This window comes from Heptranchias perlo, chromosome 27 (assembly GCF_035084215.1).
Source record: "Heptranchias perlo isolate sHepPer1 chromosome 27, sHepPer1.hap1, whole genome shotgun sequence".
Taxonomy (NCBI): domain Eukaryota; kingdom Metazoa; phylum Chordata; class Chondrichthyes; order Hexanchiformes; family Hexanchidae; genus Heptranchias; species Heptranchias perlo.
Window position 1 is genome coordinate 18,279,299 of NC_090351.1, and position 20,413 is coordinate 18,299,711.

Here is a 20,413-nt window from a genome sequence, read left to right on the forward strand (position 1 = left end):
CAGCAATAGCTGCAGTTATTGGATTAATTGCTGACATGTACCACTCTATTCTTACCGGGATGTCCTTACACTTCGCTTGGTCTTGATTATTAAGTGTAAGTGTGGTACTAATATCCTCTTAATAGTTTGGATATATTCTTGAAACTTACATCATTTAATATAACTGTCCTTCTCTGGGGGCACCCATTATTTCTGGTCACCAGAACCACCAGGGAATGGCTCAGCTGATGTCAAGTGGCCATGCATGAGTGGCTGCATAGGGAGTAGTAATGTACCTTGACCTTTTTTATTCTTGACACCAAATTGGGAGACATCCAAGGTTGAATATATAATTACTGAAGTTGTAAGAGTCCGATGTCTCTTAATCAGTATTTAAAATGAAACAGGCAATTAATGCTTTCCGTGGAGCCCTAGACTTCAGCTGAGCAATTCTTGGCTGAACCTGGAGATCCAACAGGCTGGATGGCTGTGGAGGAAAGGTCTAAATTTAAAATGACGTACAGAATTGTTTTCTCTTGTAATTGCCTAGCTGGAATAGATGAGAATCTTTATTTTGAATGAAAACACTCTGCTTCCACAACACACTTATTTTAAATGATCAATCATGGTAATGCTAAGAACCAGTTATTTGGAGAGGTGCTCTGTGTTTGGAGGGAAGTTTTATTGCTGTCAATAATTACTGACTTTACTTTTCCTTGCATGGATAGACTGTTGGTGGAGTCACAGCATGTGATTTTCTACTATTGTTACTTGTTAAATATTTAACATTTTAAATAATAATCTGGTGAGTCTCTTGTTTCTGTTAGGTGCTAGTTCTTGGGAACAAGCGAGACCTACCCGAAGCACTGGATGAAAAAGAACTTATCGAAAAAATGTGAGTAGCATGCTTTTATGCTTTCAGTCACATCTTCTGTTCAACTTTCAAATACAGCAGTTATTACTTGTACTTATATAGTGTTTTTAACATAGAAAACATCCTAAAGTACTGCATGCAGCAAAAATGGATGCCAGTTGTGACGTGACAGAAAGCATGGTCAAAAGCTAGGTCTTGCGGAAACTTAATGGCAGAGAAGTTTAGGAGAGCATTCTAGAGTGTAAGTCTAAGATGGCTGAAGACTTTGCCACTGGTGGTGAGGAGGGGAGAGATTATACAGGACGCTGTAGAAGACTGATGGATACAGGCTGGGTGAAGAACTGGAGGAGGTTCGACAGGTAGATTGGGATGTCCCCCTGACTTTTATAAATGAGAATTAGGATTTTGAATTCAGTGCATTGGAGGGCAGCAAACCAGTGGATTAATGGGTGACCAGTACTTTGTGGTGGTGAAGACACAGGTGGTGGAGTTGTGGATAAGTTGCAGTTTGTGTACCTTGAATTTGAGAGGCCACTGAGGAGGGCATGGTAGAAGTCAAGTTTGGAGTTACTGAAAGCATGGATAAGGACTTCAATGGCGTTCAGATAAGAGCAGAGGCAATTGATGTTGTGGAGGCGGAAGTAAATGGCCTTGCAAGACATTGAGGGTGTACACTAACTGCTTCAGTCTGAATGAGTCATTGGGGAGGGGAGAATGGAATTATAAAGGTACAGTTGACAGGAGCCGAGTAGTAGTTCTGGCTCCTCCAGACTTGATGTTGATTAAATAATCTGATAACGGAAGTTGTAGAGTCAAGATTGGTGGTGGCGAGGTATAACTAGGTGTTGTCAGTATGTATGAAACTAATGTCACTAAAGATAATGTCAACAAGGTGCAGCATGTAAATCAGGAGAAGGAGGAGGTCAAGAATGGAACCTTGGATTACTCCAGAGGTGATCATGTGGAATTGGGGAAAACTAGCCATTGTTGAAGATCTGTTGACTATGTTGGAACAGATAGGAGTGGAACCATGCAAGGGCATTCCCATGAAAGTGAATGGTGGAGGTGGACTGAGTGCTCTATGTATTGAATGCCACAGAAAGATCAAAACGGGATAACGTGCTACAGTTTGAATCACAGAGGGTCATTGACGACTTTGACCAGGATGATGTCAGTGCGTGGACTGAGTGGAAGCTAGACTGAAAGGCTTTCTACAGAGAAGTGTGTGAGATGAATACAGAACAATATGATACGACGCATTTAAGGACCTTACAAGGGAAGTGTGGTTAGAGATAGGGCAGTAGTTGAGGAGGATAGGGTCAAAGGTGGACTTTTTGAGGAGAGGGTAATGGGAGTGGAAAGAGTGGCTAACAGCTTCAGACAGGGCTGAGGCAAGGAAAGGTGGTTGAGTGGTCAGAAGTTTGGGGGGGGTGGTGGTGGGGAGAGAGGATTCTAGGTTCCAGGGTAGGTTTGGGGGATATGAGCTTGTTGAGGGCTAAAACTACAGAATGATGCGTTGGGGCGGGGGACAAGCTGATTGGGGGGGGGTTAGGAATTGGGAGGAGGAGACATTGGTTGAGACAGCTGGGCAGATGGTCTCAATCTTTGAGAAGAGAAAGTCTTGCACTTGATGGAGGTAGGGAAGAGATGGCTGCTTATTGCTAAGAGGATTCTGGGTTTGGCCTTGCCCTCCAGGAGATCCTGATGGAGTGGGAAGACTTGGCCCTTGAGATGGAGGCATAATATTGCTCAAGGTGATCGTCAATTCTAGCAATGGATGGCTGGGCTAGTTAGGCAGCAGGTGCAATCAACTCTGCCATGCACAGACTTGAGACTAAGGAGGTGGGAATTGTTCAGAGGAAATGGCAGAGTGGGAGACCATGAGTGATGTGAGGGTGAGGACAGCAGAGACAGCAATAAGGGAACTGTTGAGGTCAACGGAGGCAGTAATGATGTTGCAGATGGAGGGCTAGAGGAGAGGGAGTTGGGAGTTAAGACGTTATGTTGGTGAGGGAAGCGGGAGAACGTTTTTTTCCACGGTGGTGGATGAGAGTAGTGAGGTTGGACAGGGAGTTGAGAAAGTGATCCAAGGTGGTCTTGTCAATGTTTGATTCTTTAGAGGTGCTGAGTTCTCATGTGATGCCAAGGACTAAGGGGTAGCTGTAGGTGGAGGAGTTGCTTGTATTTGATGTGTGTGGACAGGGAAAGGGGGAAAGGAGAATTTGGGTAAATATTGAAGTAATTGAGGGTAAGGAGTCACAGTGCAAAGGGAGCAGATCTAGGTGAAGAAATCAACGTGGGCTTGGGATGGCAGTAGATAATGAGGATGTTAAAGGAGGTGTGAAAGCCGTAGAAGAGGATGAAGTGCTTAAATGAGGAAAAGATCAGAGGAGCAAGGGGGGAGGCCAAGATGATACCTGGCAATGAAAACTATGGCACTTTTAGCAGGGGGAGTGAATCGATCATGTAGCCAGGAAGAGTCACTATCCATAGGTCATTATACAGCCAGGCCCAGGATGTCAGTAGATTCATCCAAGATGAGATCACAGACAAAGAGAGCCTCGTTTGCAAGGGAGCCAGCGTTCTAGAGGATAATTTGAATTGCTAGATGTTGAAGATCCGTGGGTGCAGTGGGGAATGGAAGGAGGCAGTAGAAGAGGAAAGGAGTGTGATTAAAAAATGAAGTGTTTTTGCCTAGTTTGGCTTTGCTGCTGTCCCTTTATATCTAGTCACAATACAGAAGGAGCTTAAAAATCAGTCTCAGCCTAGATCGATATAAATGTTGTGAGGACTGTTCAAACTGCTATAGGCTTGAGGGGAGGAGCCAAACCTCATTCAAACAAGCACATAACTGATTTTGTTCTGTTTGTTTGACAGCCAGTTATTTCTGAATCTGATTGCCTGTTATTAAAATTCATAATTGTTGGGGGAATATATATGTGCCTAAACTGTATTGGGCTGAGTGGAATTGAGTTGAAAGAATCTGCTTGGAACTGCAAGAGATTAGTCAGGTTAGTTCAACTTCTGCACAGATGAGAAATATAAGAAAAAAAATCACTGTGTAGATAAAATGCTAATTCAAAAGAATAGTGATTTAGAATAGCGATTGTGATCTTTTCCCATTTTCCTTTCAAGGAGATATAGATAGTATAACTTCTATTATAAATGTAATACTGTTAATTATTCATCTTTGTATTCAATAAATTTGCATAAAACATTTAAATCTAAAATGTAGTCTGATGTGAAATTCTACTGCATATTGAAGATGGGAGAAGAATCCTATGGGGGTTCAAGTTGATGCACTAGCTAAAATAATCAAACAGTTTCCTGATTGTTGTTCTGGGGCACGTTACTGAAAGCTTACCTTAATATCAAAGCTTGTGAAGATGCCCTTGAAATTATACGGAGTTTGGACTCTCCTATTAAAAATAATTTAAAATATAAAAGCTGTATAGTGTTGATTAACAAAGGTAGAGAAGACTCAAACAATGGGCAGGGAGGAGGTTAGAGAGATTTACCCCCTTTCCCCACCCATTACTGATGAACTGGGTGGGGTGTTTGGGAGAGGGGGGCTGAGGAAGTTAGGTCATTGTTTCAGGAATAGCCAGTGATGAATGCTGTGGTATGTATGGTGAAGGCATATAGAGAGCAGAGGGAAGTGATGGGCTCGTCTGGAATGGCGGCAGGAGATGAGAATAGTTTGGAAGTAGTGTTGAAGGGGGTGGGGGAGGAGGTTGGGCAACCTAAAAAGGGTATGTTGCTGAAAAGGGAGGGTAGAATAGTAAGGAGAATGAAAGATATGGGCAGTAGGGCTGGAAGAGATGGGAGATGAGGTGGGTGTAGGGCCAGGATGCAGCTGGCAGGGCAATTGAAGGATTTGGAGCTGGGAGTGGCAGGCAATATCTGTACGCAAGTGGACAAGGAGAGCAAATCACCGGAAAAAGCTATGTATGGCTTAGGAAATCCTTTGAGTAGTGGATTGAAAAATGGAGGTGGGAGTCTGGAGCCAGGTCGAGAATCCAGGTATATCTTGAGGTGGATTTGTGAGGGATATGTAGTGATCCAGGACCAGGGCCCACATGTTGAATGGTAAGAGCAGTCTTGATTTCATATACATACCATTGTAGTATATATTTTGTTTAGAAAGTTTCACTGGTTATGGAGCAAGCTGAATATTTGTCATAAATATTTTTCATTGTGCTTTCATTTTTTTATGAATCTTGTCCATTGTCAATTATTTTTCTAGATATTGATTGGTTTTTAAATAGATTTATTTCAAAAGTGCCACAGGCATTTGGAAGACTAAGCACAATAAACTCTTTAAGGATGTATAGCACCTAAATAAGTCAGTTTCACCAAACCTATAGTTCATGTGCACACACTCTGATATTGAGTGATCATGTCATACAAACCTTTACTCTGTTCCTAGTGTTCTAATCAGTTAACTTCAACCTTAAAATGATGAACATTCTCATCTAAACTGCTTTGCTCTTTGTGAATTATAAAATGGTTTGTTACATTAAATAGTCTTTTTGTAAAAGAAAATGTCTGGTATTTCACAGCTTGCTATTGGCATATTTCTGTAGATCTGTGCAAGCATTATGAAACACTTAACTCCAAAATGATAGCTTTTTGAAACTCCCATTCTCTGGGAACGTGAGCTGTTACTCTACTAGTCCTGGCATCTGAGATGCATTGTAGTGGAGGCAGACTCAGGATGGAGTTAAGCGCCTCCTGGTGGTGTATCAAAAACTTTTTAATATTCAATCCAGAATTCAGGCATAGAATCATAGAAAGGTTACAGCATGGAAGGAGGCCATTCAGCCCATCGAGTCCACGCCGGCTCTTTGCAAGAGCAATCCAGCTAGTCCCACTTCCCCGCCCTATTATGGGAACTGACCATTTCTATTTCAGAGCACACGTCTTAAAGACCTCACTGCTCAATGAGAGCAATTTCTGATGTCTGGATTTGACCTGTTTTGCAGAATCGTACACTGAATTTTAAATATGGATTGTAGGTTTAAAAAGAAAACTTAAGAATGTAGAATTACAAACACAAACAGGCCATTCGGCCCAACAGGTCCAGGCCGGTGTTTATGCTCCACGTGAGCCTCCACCCAGCCCTTTTCATCTAACCCTATTAACATCTCCTTCTATTCCCTTCTCCCTCATGTGTTTAGCTTCCCCTTAAATGCATCAATGCTAGTCACCTCAACTACTCCTTGTGATAGTGAGTTCCACATTCTTACCACTCTGGGTAAAGAAGGTTCTCCTGAATTCCCTATTGGATTTGTTAGTGACTATCTTATATTTATGGCCCCGCAAGTAGGAACATCTTCTGTACTTCTACCCTATCAAACCCTTTCATAATCTACATGTTAATCTGCAAAGCGCCACTTTTAAATGAGTAGGTAACCCATAACTGGCTCACCAGTTACCTCTCAATTTTAAAAAAAATGTCAGCAGTGCCCATGAAAGCAATAAGCTCTTCATAGACACTTAGTGCATTCGTGCACCAAACAATCCCAGATTTATAAGTGGTGAGATATTGTCCTATATCTCTTGTATTTGCAATTATTTGAATAGTTTTGCTTTTATATGATCCTTTGTGAAATTGTGATTCTTTATATGGTTGACAATTATTTTAAAATTAATTTTTTAAAAATCAAACATCTTTACTTGAAAGACGTACCACTCTTAATCTCTCCTTTGGCTCGGCATCTGTTTTCCTCATGCCTTGAGACATTTCATTATGTTGAAGTTGCTATATAAAAACAAGATGTACTGGTCAACAGTCAAGTAGATATTCCTAATTTAGTATCTAATTGCTCATCCTTCAGAGCTGAAGCTAATGCATGTCTGAAGTTTGTCATTATTTCTAATTTCTGTGATAACTAGTTTGAGACATTTTAAGTTCTTTTATTGATCCTTGCCACAACTGAACTACTGTGCATAAGCCAAATTGCACTAATTAGTGGAGCTGGGCTGAGGGATTCCTCTTCATTTTGAAATGATTCACACCTAACATGAATTCCTATCCATCCCCTTTTTTGGAGCTGATTAATGAGAATTCCTGAAATGCATGTTGTGGAGTCATGCATTTATAATGAAGCTTTGGAATTGAAAATATTATAAATATCCATGTTGGATGGAACAAAAATAGCAGTGTTCTGCTGCTTTATTACTCATGCCTCATTATTTAAATTCATGACCATGCAGGAAGAAAATTGGAGAACAAATCTTTACTTACACATCAAAATTATAATATTAGCCTTTGCATATCTCTGGTTATAGGTACCTTTTAAAGGAATCTTGTTTTCATCAACATTTTCATTAAAGGATTGTTTATTTAACCATTATAAAAGCATAGTAATTTCATAACCTATTAAACTTCAATAAGATTTTAAAGTTTCATGCATTTTATTCTGTTTAATTCCATATGCATTCTACTAGTTATATAGCTGTTCATATTGAATTTGCTGTGGTAATTGCTAGTTATGTTATTAATACCTTGATTTTTGAAACATATTATTAAATTTGCCTTTTGTTTCATTGTACTAGGAACCTGTCTGCTATCCAAGACAGAGAAATCTGTTGCTACTCCATCTCCTGCAAGGAAAAGGATAACATAGGTAAGTGCTTGTGGGTGAATTAAAGAGTAATGGACAGTCATCTGTTGTGGATCAGGGAACTGATGGTCAGGTCATTTGAGAAATAAAGCTGCAGGTTGTGTCCTTTGATCAGCCTGCCTTTTCCCCATTCAGTGGTGCAGTACAGCTGGAGTCTAGTTTTGCTATTCAGTCAGGCCATGAGCACATTTTGTAAGAGGCTTTTTTTTTCCTTCTGCTTTCATTTGCCAACAGTTTTGGGACTATGCACTCAGTGCAAATTTGGCAGAGAGAGAGAGAGGACAAGATAAAATGGGGTGAAAGTCAAGAAGCACAAGGATGCTACATGGCTGCTGGTAGATGAGCAGCATTGGAGTCATGATGCTTATTTGCAACATGCTTGTATGGGACAGGCTTGATGGACCAGGTGGTCTTTTCCTGTCCATCAGATTTACATGTTCGTACAGTGATCTTGAAAGGGAGATGGATAGTGCTGAAGGAGAGAAGGCTATTTTCATTGTCAGCTAGCATGGGGGCCAGGAAGCCAAGTACAGTTTCAGTGTGTTTATATGATCAAGGACAACGTACTATATAAGCCCCTTTCATGTCATCATAAAACTGGCACATAAAACATTTTATGTGGCTATTGCAGTATTCCAATTTTGTTTTTAAAATTTTCACTTGAAATCTGTCTTTTGTTTTTGTGTGTTTGGCTTTTCAAAGCTGTGGTGAACCAAAATGTAGGAATTCCATGGAGCCCCTCTTTGTTGCATTGTGCGGAATTTGCAGTACAAAGTAGGGAATCCATTAATCCAGCACTATGGCACAATTAAATTCCTATTTTTCTTTGAAGTCCAGGCAGGCATATTTAATGGTGAAAGGTGCTTTTTTTTCTAGTCTCCTTCCTTGAACTATTAATCTTTTTCTACCACTTGAGTATATGAGCTGTGAACTTCAGCCTTGTGGCTGTTGCTTAGTTTGCTTTTGACAGTTGACTTAGTATGCAATAAAGGCAAATTCCACTGTGATATACAATAATCCAATAATCCACAAGGTGAGATCCGCTGTAAGGCAGTAAATATATTGAGGGGCTGAGAAAACATAAACCGTTGAGTATTGAACACTGAACCATCAACTGCATTTTAATCCTGTGATGAAGCTCAATAGTAGCAGCGATGTATTCATTAACCGAGGGTTCTTTGCCGATCTTGTTTTTTCAACTATGCAAGTTGTTAGTGCACTGGGGATGAATTATCAGATTTATGGAGCCCTATGAGACAGTTCTTGTTTTTTTAAAATTGAAAAACTAAAGGGAGTGAAAACTCTGACCTTTTAAAAAAAAAAAGTCTAGTCATAAAACCCCAAAGAAATTGTCGATTAAATACATTATTTTTCAGTTTTTTTTAAGAAGAGTTGGCTATGTGTGTGCACTGATTATATCAATAGATTGAATTCCAGATAATGTATTTTTAGAGTTTACGTCTATATACATTGGCAGGGCTGTGGCAATGCCTGTTGGAAGAGACATCATTATTTTAACAAGACAGCAGTGGGTAATGAAGAATGTGGTAATTTGTAAGTAATCTTTAAATGCAGAAAATGTTTCATAGTTGGGGATGGTTAATGTACTTAAATGTGATCAGTCAGAATTGCTGTTAGTGCTCTTAAAATTACACTTGACTTTCATTTTTTTTAAAATCACTTTTAGTGTAGAGTTTTATACCTCTTGCACTTCTAATTTTTTTTTACAAATTAATTTCAGATATAACACTACAGTGGCTCATTCAACACTCAAAGACCAAACGCAGTTGAGAGCAAGGATGTTGATTTCTTACTCATACCCAGGACCTGCCATAGTTAACCCCGGCCTCCTTCCCTGGAAAGAACGTTTAGAAAGCTGTCCAACAATGCTGAGGTCCAATTAATGTTTTTATCATGAGGGAGTGTATGATATTATTTTGCACTGTTTTTTTATGTTTTTATATAATTAAGCTGAGTTACTAAACCTGACCTTGTGAAACTTAATACTTTAACCACTGTCAGTTTGAAAGGAGTTTTGTTATTGTATAAATGGGACGTTTTTATTTTTAATATGCATGCTTATAAAGCCCCATTGTAGGATGGAACTCCTTCTTCCAGAATGCCACAGTTGTTGCTGTTGAGGAAGCACATTTACATTCCATTGCATCAATTGAGCTTGCTCAAGGGGTTCATGCAGTGGCCCAATTCTAACACTGAGTAAATGTACATTTGTTTCATTACTCCACCTAACAAGCCTAGTCTTGTTATTTGCACCTCAAAAATAATTGTGGGTAGTCTGGAGCTGCTCAGTACAGTGGCTAACATATTAATAAAATGATATAAATAAGTCAATGCAGGTCATCTACAGAGAAGCCATATCTCTTGTATCTTTAATTGTGAGACATTTTAGATGTCGATATAAAAAGAGCCCGGTTGATGAATGTCCGTTACTGGTAAATGATGGAGAGAGACGATATGTGGTCACCATACAATCTGCCATACATATTAAGGTAGTGAATGTTTTACTGATTCACAACAAGAAGTCTTTAACACCCCTCCAATAATCTAGTGATTAGCATTAGCAAATGCCAGATATCAGTAGCTTTGAATATGCACTCAACAAACATCTGAAGTTCGTAAGTGATGGCAGTTTACAAGATCTGTAAACCTAATCAGGAAGATATTAAAGGGGCTTATATAGCCTTGAGTTCAGGTATGTATGATTAATTTTACCCTTCAATTGTAGCTCTAGCCTTGAGACTATATATATTCTATTATTCAAAGCCTGCTATTCAGTTGTTTAAATCATTCCCAGCAATGACAAACGGTGGACTACACTGAGAAACTTAATATATAGAGTTACAGTTTGGTATCTCTCTCTGTTACTTGGCATGTAAAATGAGCATTGTGACCTCGTAAGGGTTAGCACTATCACTAGTCCAGCAAAGCGACTAGAACTAGCTTTCACCGATATCCTTGCCACATACAATAAATTGTGTTCATGCTTGATAGCTCAAATCTGATTTGAAGATTTTTTTGATATGCATGTATTTTTTTAAAAGCATTATTAAAGCATAGAAAACTACTCAGGATGGGGAAATGAGACAAGCTACTACTATCCACTTTTTAATTTTTCTTGCTTTTTTGCCTGCATGTTTCCTTAAGTGTTTAAACTGCTGCTGTTTTAATAGCACATCCCTATAGTTGCACATTGAAGTATTTTTACTTTTGACAGGTAACATAACAGGTAATGAGCCTGTTTTTTTTGTTGTGACTTGCCTTTTAATAAGTTTACAATCTGTTTTCAATTGCAGTTTTGTACATACAGATTTAAACCAAATCGTTGAAATTTTTAAAACATACAAATGAATTTGTGATAAATATTGTACTAGATAGTAATTTGCTTAAATACAGGTACTTGGCTGTAAAAGCTAATGGTTAGCAGTGTTTGCTATTGTATAAGGAGAATGACGGACTAATAGCTTGTAGTGTGTTTTTCTTGAACTGTAACTGGTTTTAAGTGAATCCTTTATCCTGCAGTTTTAAGAAACAGATAAATAATTGAAGTTAATGCATACTGTGTCATATAATAGCTTGTTGACTTGTACAGTCAACTTGTCAAATATTTGTCCTGCGGGTGATTAATGTACTGTCGCTCTTGTCATTTGATGAAGCTAGTGCCGTAATAAATACATCCACACAAAGATTCTGTGTCTTTTCTTGTCATTTCACACAATTAATGAGTTTTATTTTTATTTCCCGTGCAGTGTATGCAACATTTTTAGGTCAAAGTTACTTTACAGTTTTATTCTTAACCGAAGTTAGTCTGAATTTAGGCACTTCTGATGCATTAAGTTTGGCCTTGGCTTAGTCTTGATAGAAAGCTTGGGATCATGTATTTCTTCTGGTTGGGTTAAAGGATGTACAAACACTTCACACGGTCTGATTATAGACCTTGTGCTCAAGTCCTATATATTGCGATTAGATGCATTTTCACTTTTTTGTTTTGTTTCTATTACCAGATTTGCTAAGTCTCCAATGGTCTATATCAGTAATCAGTTCAGATTAACTCTTTATCCCCAGCTGTATATAGTATGGGATAGCTCTTTAAATGATCAAATTATTGGGTTTCTTTCAAATTTGAGAAATCAAGGTGAATGGCTGAGGCCATAGTAAAGAACATTCAAGGAACAACTTACATTTATATAGAATCTTTAGCATAGAAAAAAAGTTGCAAGGCATTTCACGTGCCATAAGTACGATAATGGATATTGAGCCAAAGAAGGAGATATTAGGAGGGGTTATCAAAAGCTTGAACCAAGAGTTGGGTTTCAATGAGAGCTTTAAAGGAAGAGATGGGGATAGAGAAACAGAGGGAATTCAGGTGTGGCCCTTGGTGGCTGAAGGCATGGCTGCCAATGGTGGAGCAAAGGGAGGGGGAATTCACATACAGAAGTAGTACCATTGTCCTTGTAGAGAGAATACATAGGGCAGTGGAGGGCAATTTAAACTAGAAAGAGGACACCAAAAGCAAAACAGACTTAAAAACAAGGAATATTGAATGCTGGAGCTAGAAAAGATTAAAGCCAGATGTTACGGAACAGAGGAGGGGCATGATAGATGGCTGTTTGAGTGTAGACAGTGATGTAAAAAAGCAGGCAGAGCATTAGGATACAACTACTTAAAAGTAATGACAATGAAAAAAATTAGGCTGCGAAATGGCACATTACCCCATTTCGCAGCCTAATTTTTCAGAATAGTACACAAATGCCAGGAGTCTTGGGAATAAAATAAGAGCCTAGAGGTTTATTCTAGGAAGGGGAACTTTGATCTCAGGCACCATTGAGACTTGGCTTAATAATCTAAATTGGTGGGTGAATTTACAGAATTTAAATTGCTTTCCAGAGATCCAGGAGGGGTGTTGGCACTTTAATGCGAAGCAAAAATATATAACTAGTGTTGGCAAATGTGAAACAAAATTGGAAACATTTGTTATTGGTGACTTTAGTTTACTTTGGATGTCTATAATGGGGGGGGGGGGAAAGAGTTAAAATATGTTTTTGGACTTTCAAAAGGTTAAGGAATCCACCCCAGGGCATGAGGTGATGCTAGACTGCATACAATATAATAACTTCTGGGGAGATCAGAAAATTGCTCAATCAGGGAGCAAGGAGTAATTGTACATAGAGTTGCATCAGAATGGAGGATATTCAGCAGGATGCCTCGGGTCAGTATTAGGGCCATTATTGTTCATAACTTAATGGTTTGGAAGTAGTGACAAACAAAGCTAGCAATACAAAACTGAGGGGGCTGGAAATAATGGAGCAAATAGATAAACGCACAGTAATAAGACTGGGGACAGGGAATGAACAATGGGAATACAAGATGAAAATTAGTGGATTATAGCATGATCATGGGATGCTCTCAGCAATAAAACATACAAACAAAATCTTAATATCCAGAGGTTTCGGATAGTGGTGAGTTTGTATAGCCCACTGGTCAGCCCCACCTGGAGTATTATGTGTAGTCCTGGCCTCTTCTATGGGGGATGTTCTGGCTTTCAAGAGGGTACAAAGGAAGGTAATTAAACTGATGTTGGGGATTACTTGAAATACAAAGGAAGCTGAGAATGCTTACAATGCAAAACTTTGAAGCTTTCAAGATTTTTAAGGGGTATAGATAAACTGAACCCTAATAAATTGTTTGGCATAACTCCCAATTCTGTAACATGGGACACAGACTCGGACATGGAAGAGGAAAGGTGAATAGAAAGTTGAGATTTAACTGAAGATGGTGTGATCCAGGTGTGGAGTCGATTACTTGGGTAATGAAGGCAGACAAATTCAAGAGAGCTACATTTATTTTTAATAATTGAGGGGTATAAGAGATGTGGCATTTAAAATTTGGGGGATGGGGTGGGCAGCCAGTTAGTCTTGCACTAATATAGCACATTTAAAATAATGAGATGCTTGAGAAGAGTGGGGGGGGGGGGGGGGGTAGACTGATGAACGGACGCTGAGCAGGAACTGAGGGAAATGTTGGGGAGCCGCTGTGGTGGATGGAATAGGTTTTGAGGAGGCATTTGGATTTGGGGAAAGATGTAGCAAGGCAGAAGGGTTTAGAAGAGAATTCTGGAGTTCAGGGGCACGATGGCTGAAGTCTCTGCCACAAATGGTGAAGTGGAGGGAGGTAGAATGCATAGCAGGCCAGACTCGGAAGAACCAGTTGGGATGTGGGCTAGAAAATGTTGAAAAGACAAAATGAAACGAAGCTGTGGAGAGATTTGTAATGAGGAGGAAGATTTCAATATGTGTCTTGGGGCATTTTTTCTCTGCACCTTCACCATAGCAACAATGAGTAAATAAGCTATGGGTTTAAAATTAAAAATTCCAGTCATGCATTATGTATAGCAGTTAACTAATACTGAGTGTTAAAGCTATAACAAAATTTTGGCATTCACATCTCTTTTGCAATAAGCTTTGATCTTGCTGCTCATCATTTGAATTCCTTGATTGTGTTACAGCAATGTAGCACATGTAGCCATTTTGGGGATGTAAAACATCTACATTGATGCTCCAGTAGCCTAAATATTGATTCCAAAAGCAGTTGAGTCCTCTTGTACTCAGTTTGTCAGAAAATCTGTGGTATATTAAGTTGCCTCTGACAGTAAGATGAGAATAAAAAAAGGAGATTGTGCGCAACTAATCGTTATTTCAACACAATGAGGATAGAGGGAGGGCAACAACTTGAATGATGGCACATTTTCTTGCACCTTACGAAGAAAGTCATTTGCTGGAATTCCTCGTTCGGCTGCCTAACTTTGGCGAAAATCCCGTTTCTGCATCTATCAACGGGTTTGGCCGATTGGGATAACCCCTGAAGAAATTCCCAGTGATTATTATCAGATCCAGCCTAATACTGCAGCACAGCTTTTCTGGCAAATTAGATAGAACAAATACCAGACTCTGACATCAATATTTAGGCTACCTAAGGAAGTTTTCCTATTTATTTGAAAATAACATTTTAAATAACTAAAGGACTATATGAAAGTTAAATGAAGTAAATAGGTTGCAGAAGGAATTTGGAGGATTAACAGGCTAACCTGAAAGTTAAGATATGTCTATAGACAATGCCACTGACTCTATACACTTGAGTCAGGAAAAGGCAAAAATGTGATCTGGATGTAGTGGCACTAATATCCTAAGTTTAGTGGAAGAGCACTGAGGGTGGTTCTGGGATCACTGAGCACTCTGGCTATGCCACTTATTTCTAGGGTGCCACAAGGAGTGTGAATGTTCTCACAGGATGAGGGGACACTCTCTTCAATTCCTGCTGATGCATAGGTTACATACTGGGAAATTCTGTAAACTCCATGTACAGAATGCACATATGTAATTGAACCCTCCCTCCAACTGTTAAGGTAAAAAAAATACCAAGTCAAAGCCCAGGCTTTTGAGAGTCTGTTAGCTTGAAGTGAAGATTCCAATGAAAGAATAAAAAGACACAAAAGATAATGAATGGGTAAATTTATTGTGAAATGTGTACTTTTTATTTTGGAATTTTTATTTTGAAAAGCATTTTGAGTGATTCAATTGGTTAATCAACAAAATGTGTCAATCAAATATTTACATATGGTTTTTCCATTATAAATGTTACAGGAAGTAATGTTTGTGGACAGCGAGTGTGTCATACATAAGCTTTTAAATATATAGATTCTCTGTAGATATTCTAATTTGCTCAATATCATGTATGAATCTTTTTCCATGGTTATAAATAAGTGAAAGTATCTACAATAATTCGGTCTAAACAAATTCATACTAAATTCCAGTTTGTTCCTAACCTAATTAATAATTGATAGCGTAGTTGTGTGCAAGTCTGATTGCAACTGTGTAAAGTCTACTTCAGCTGTATGTATAAAATGCTAAGCATATTTATTTAAAAGTTAAAAATCCCCAAATGTCTCCCCTATTTAAAAATTGCCATTATAACTTTATATAAAAACAAAAGAATGAGATTAACATTTCATAATGAGTGATTAGAACATATACATCACATAACAAATAGCCATTGCAACTCAAGACACCCAAAGTTCAGGAAAACTTTTAAACCAAATTTTTTTTAAAAATCCAATGTTGACTTTAAAACATTTAAACTGTGGTAGCAAGCTCAAGTGTTCATGTTAAGGCAGTGCCAAAAATATTATTGTTGACTAAGATGTAGATTTCCTTTAGAATTCAATGTTTGATAACACTTGTACTGAATGATGCTGTTTGGAAGAAAATAATCAGATTTTGATATACAACTATATTAAAATGCATGGATTTTATTATTTAGTTTTTGTTCGCCACCTTGTTTTGCCTGAGAGCTTACTACATGTTCACATTCATATAACACTCGCCAGATTTCTAAAAACTACAAAGTAAGATCTTTTATTTTCAGCAGCGCACAGATTGTTCTTGACCTTGCCACCGCCAAATGTTTTTTCTCAAGTATGTTAGCTGGTAGATTCATTAATTCAGATTGCTGCTTTCATTTTTTTCTTTTTTATGCTCTTGAACATTGTGCCTGTTGTTCTCCTTCAGAACCCAGAACAAAGGACTTTTATGCTGCTTTGGTGAAGGTAACCATTGATTGTTGGCAGCATGACAAGTCTGAACTCTCTGGGAAAATCGTTTTTTCTAAATTCAGGAGCACTGTGTTAAGAGAGTTTACTTGTGCATATTAGAAAGGATTAGCTTCAGCCCCGTTCCTGAGATTGTCCATTAAAAACAGCACACCTTGAATTCTAAGCAACATTTTAGGGGCGATTTTGTGCCTCCCAGTTTTTGAGTGGGAACGGGACGGTAGGTCAAAAATTGCCGGGGCACTACTTACCACCTTGTTCCCTCCTATATCCAGCCTGTTGCGGTTTTCGAATGGGCCTGGAAACAAGCGAGCAGGCCTCCCATCTGAAAGAGGCAGGACCATACTTATGCAAATTGGAGTCCTACTCCATCAGTAGGATCCTGACTGTAATTTTGGCATTCCATTAGGGCAGAGCATACGCCCAATGGAACTGATTATTAAGCGGCCGAACCAGCAGTCCTTAAAGTGACCGCTGCAGGCTGGTCTGAAAAGCCTTGGCAAAAAAAAGCTCTGCCACTGATTTCTCTGGGGCCACAAGGGGCATAAATATTCCTCATGGCTTACCAAAAATCTTCCCACCCACTGCCGTTGCTTTGCCGACGCCCTCCCCCACCCCCTTAAGGTCCTACTACCAGCTCGGATCTGAGAAGGAGCCATTGGATTTTCCACCCCTCCCCAATTAGCGAGCTGCCTTACTCGCTGTAAGTATTCTAATAAAGCTCGACCATGAAAATGGTTCAGACTTCTTGCTGGTGCCATCGGGTGAGCAGTGTGATCACTCGGCCCACAATCCGCCTGATGTGCACCAAAAGCAAAACAGAAGACCCCTTTATTTATTAGTTATACTAATGGCTTTGCATTGATACAAAGCCAGATATGAAAAGCTATCCAAAACTCAATTTTTAAAAATCTTTCTAATGTCTACCATTGGCTCTTTCCTAACATTAAAAGCTAATTGGCACTCGGAAGCAGATTAGTTGTCATTGGGCAGAGTGTGATATGGGGCCAGCAGTGTAACTTAGGTCTGCCAGCTCTACATCACACGCAACAAGGAATGGTCTAAGACTACTATCTAATATAACTGGCTCCTTAGTTACTTCCTTTATCATTTTGAAGATGTCCTTTTATGAAGAAATATTCTACCAGTTTCCGACAACCACTTTTTAAAATTATTGACTGCTTTTCAGACTCATACAAGGGATGCAGTTAATTAATACAGTAGATGAAGTATTTGAAGGTAGAGGAATACTTGTGTAATAGTATTTAGAATGCCACTAGGTTTCACGTCGTGACATGGGTAGGGGCAAGAGACAATAAAGTGAATATTCCCAAATTTTAGGAAAGCTAATTTTAAAGCAGAGGGAGTTAGAATGGGAGGTGTGAACTGGGAAAGGTGCTCGAGTGAAACACTGTGGGGAAAATATGGGAGGACAAAAGTGTGAAACAAATATAGAATATTTTTAGCATATTCAAGGGAAGGTGCACAGTAAAATTGCATCACTTCAGTCAATCTCAGAACCTAGACTAAATTATTAAGTGAGAGAAAATAACATAATAGAAAAATACCAATGTTCCAAAAGAAAACAGGAAGATTGGAAAATAGATCAAACTGCTAAAAAAACATAATTCAAGATGAAGAGAAAAAAAATTGAAAAAATATATTGAGGACTATTAGAATGAATAAAAGGATACTTTTGTCATAATATTAGGCAAAGTATTAAAAGAAAAAAAATGGGGTCCCTTAAAGTTAAATGAAGTGGAAGAATAAGGGAAGAAAACTTTGAGGTAAATGCCGTTAGAATTAATTTTCATTATTGAAAACAGTGATATGTTCTTTGCAGTAGTTGGAGGGATAGGGTATAAATGCAAATTCATGGAGAAAATAGAGATTAGAAATGAAATGCTCATTAAGAAAATTAAGAGTTTGAATATTCATTAGGCACTGGGAACAGATGAAATTCAGCCAAGAATACTTGAGGAAATGAAGATAGAACTAGAGGGAATTCTGACTGAAGTTTTTGGTAGCTCATTAATCATAGCAGGTACTACTAGAAAAAAAATCTTAAATTGTTCCATTTTTTTTCAAAAGAAAATAAAGGTTAGTAGCATGTGTTGGGAATTGAAGGCCTTTGAGCTTAATTATCAACCTGGAAATCATTGACACACATTGTAAAGAAAGCAATTCAAATGCATCTAACAAAAAATAAAGGCAATACTTCAAAACCCAAACTGTTTTATCAAAGCTACAAATGTATTAGATTCCTTTGACCACGTAACGCAATTAGTGAATGATGGTGAAGTGACGGTTGCTCCATATCTTGACTTTCAGAAACCATTTGATAAGGTGTCTCACAAAGAACTCGTGAAAGCTCTTGAGGGAGGTGGTGGGTGAGAAAGTAGTACACTGGATAATAAATTTATTAAATGATAGGACACAAAGGACAGTGATCAATGATAGTTGTAATTGGGCAACTCTGGTTTAGGATGTGTTGAAATGTTTGATGTATGATCTTAATAAGATTATTGAAAGTTATCACCTAACATTTCTGCAGGTATTCTCCTAATTTCCCACCATAATTTTGGTGTAAGATTAGCAGAAGGCCTGGTGAAATGGAGTAAATGGCCATTTATGTTGATTCTAAAGGGATTTTGCCGATCTTTTGCTAAAGTAATGGCGGGATATCAGGAGAACCCCATAGACATTCAACCTCAAAATATCTTAAGTTTGCAAATTATACCAAGTTAAATGGAAAGGCAAGATATTCAGAGGATAGAGATAAAAGTTGAAGAGATCTAAGCCTGGAAATTGCCGTCTGCATAATGCCTTACACTGGTGGTAATTATGTGGTGGGGTCAGCAATTCCCATGGAACTGCTCTCATGCACTTCCCAATGAATGCTCGTCTTAAAATTGCTGTGGGATTTTTCAGTGGATTGTGCATTTTCTCACCTAGACTGCAGTGATGATATCAGCAATGCAAATCCAGTAATTTTTAGCTCTTGAGAAGGGAGTACACTAATCTGATGTTTTAATGCTTTGCCTCGGTACGGTCTCGCTGCCCAAATCTAACCCATATGAAATGGGGTTTAAAGGTGATCCATGTTCTTACACCTGTGCCTTGGAGCATTTTATTTTGTTAAATATTCTAAACAAATCGCCGCAGAATTTTCAGGGAGGTTATATATGTATTATTCAGCAGGGTCAATGCCTTCTTCATTTTCACCACTGAGCAACAGTAGTTTCCTCTATTGTGTATTGTGTGATGTTTGAGAGCTTGATTTGGCCTGGTGCTGCCCCGTTGTGCTTGTACTTTGTTTCATATGTGTAACACCTAACCTACCACTCCTATATAATTTCTTTATGAAAGGAGTACAAGATTTCACTGTCAACCTGCTGGGATTCTGGTGGCCCTAGACCTCCCTGGGCTATGAGTCAACCATATTCAGGACTGTAATGGCTGACTGGTATGTTTTAGGTACTGCCTCCCATGCCTGCTGTACTAGGTGTGCTTCCCATGATTTTACATCCCTAATGGATGGGAGATTAAGGCCAGCACGCTCACATTTTCCCAATATGCTTGTCGGAAAATTGGCCCTTTAATGTGAGATTAGCAAATGGAAGTTAAACAAGAGAGTCGGTGAAAAGATAAAGCTAGGTATCATCTGCATACATCAGCAGAAGAACCTGATCCTTTGCTTCCAGATCATGTTACTAAGGCATCATATAGACAATGAAGAGTGGGATCCATAATGAAGATGTGGGTACATCAACGATGACAAAGTAGGCATGGAAGGAGAAACCTTTGGAGGATACGTAGAGTTGTTTTGGGGGCAAGTATGAAGGGAACCAGAGAAAGCATTGCTACAAAGGTAGATTACTGAGGAAAAGTGACAGAAGAGGATAGAATGATAATGTCAAAGGGAGTCACAAAGGCAGTCATGGCGGTCACAATCCCAGAGGATGTAATTTGTGACTTGTCCCAACACAGTCTCTATGCTATGGCTAGGGCAGAAACCAGATTGCAGAGTCTCAAATGAAATGGTGTGAAAGGTCAACACATAGTTCCAAGGGAATAACAAACTCCAGGAATTTTGGGAGGAAGGGAACTCAGAAGATATAGAGCCTACGATGAAAGACAAAGTGATGGACCTCAAGATATCAGAGTCCAGAGGGTATCCTGCCAACCAAAAAATGCCAAGAAAGTCTGAGGTTGGAACAGTAATACAAGCTGATTAGGGTTTGGTGATCAAAGCTAATAGGTCAGAGGTCAGGGGTGGTCTGGTGGTTGGAAGTTAGTGGTGGCTGG

At 38.9% G+C, this 20,413-nt stretch overlaps 1 protein-coding gene across 1 annotated transcript in view; it reads left to right on the forward strand.

Annotated features, from left to right (window-relative positions):
* The window catches only part of arl8a (ADP-ribosylation factor-like 8A), a 51,080-nt gene extending 39,892 nt beyond the window's left edge, over window positions 1-11,188 (forward strand). Inside the window, exons 5-7 of the mRNA XM_068007415.1 lie at window positions 807-874; window positions 7,415-7,485; window positions 9,224-11,188. Of these exons, the coding sequence (XP_067863516.1) occupies window positions 807-874; window positions 7,415-7,485; window positions 9,224-9,273 (189 nt within the window). The 3' untranslated portion in view covers window positions 9,274-11,188. The remainder of the gene's footprint in view (window positions 1-806; window positions 875-7,414; window positions 7,486-9,223) is intronic.
* Window positions 11,189-20,413: the final 9,225 nt, after the last annotated feature.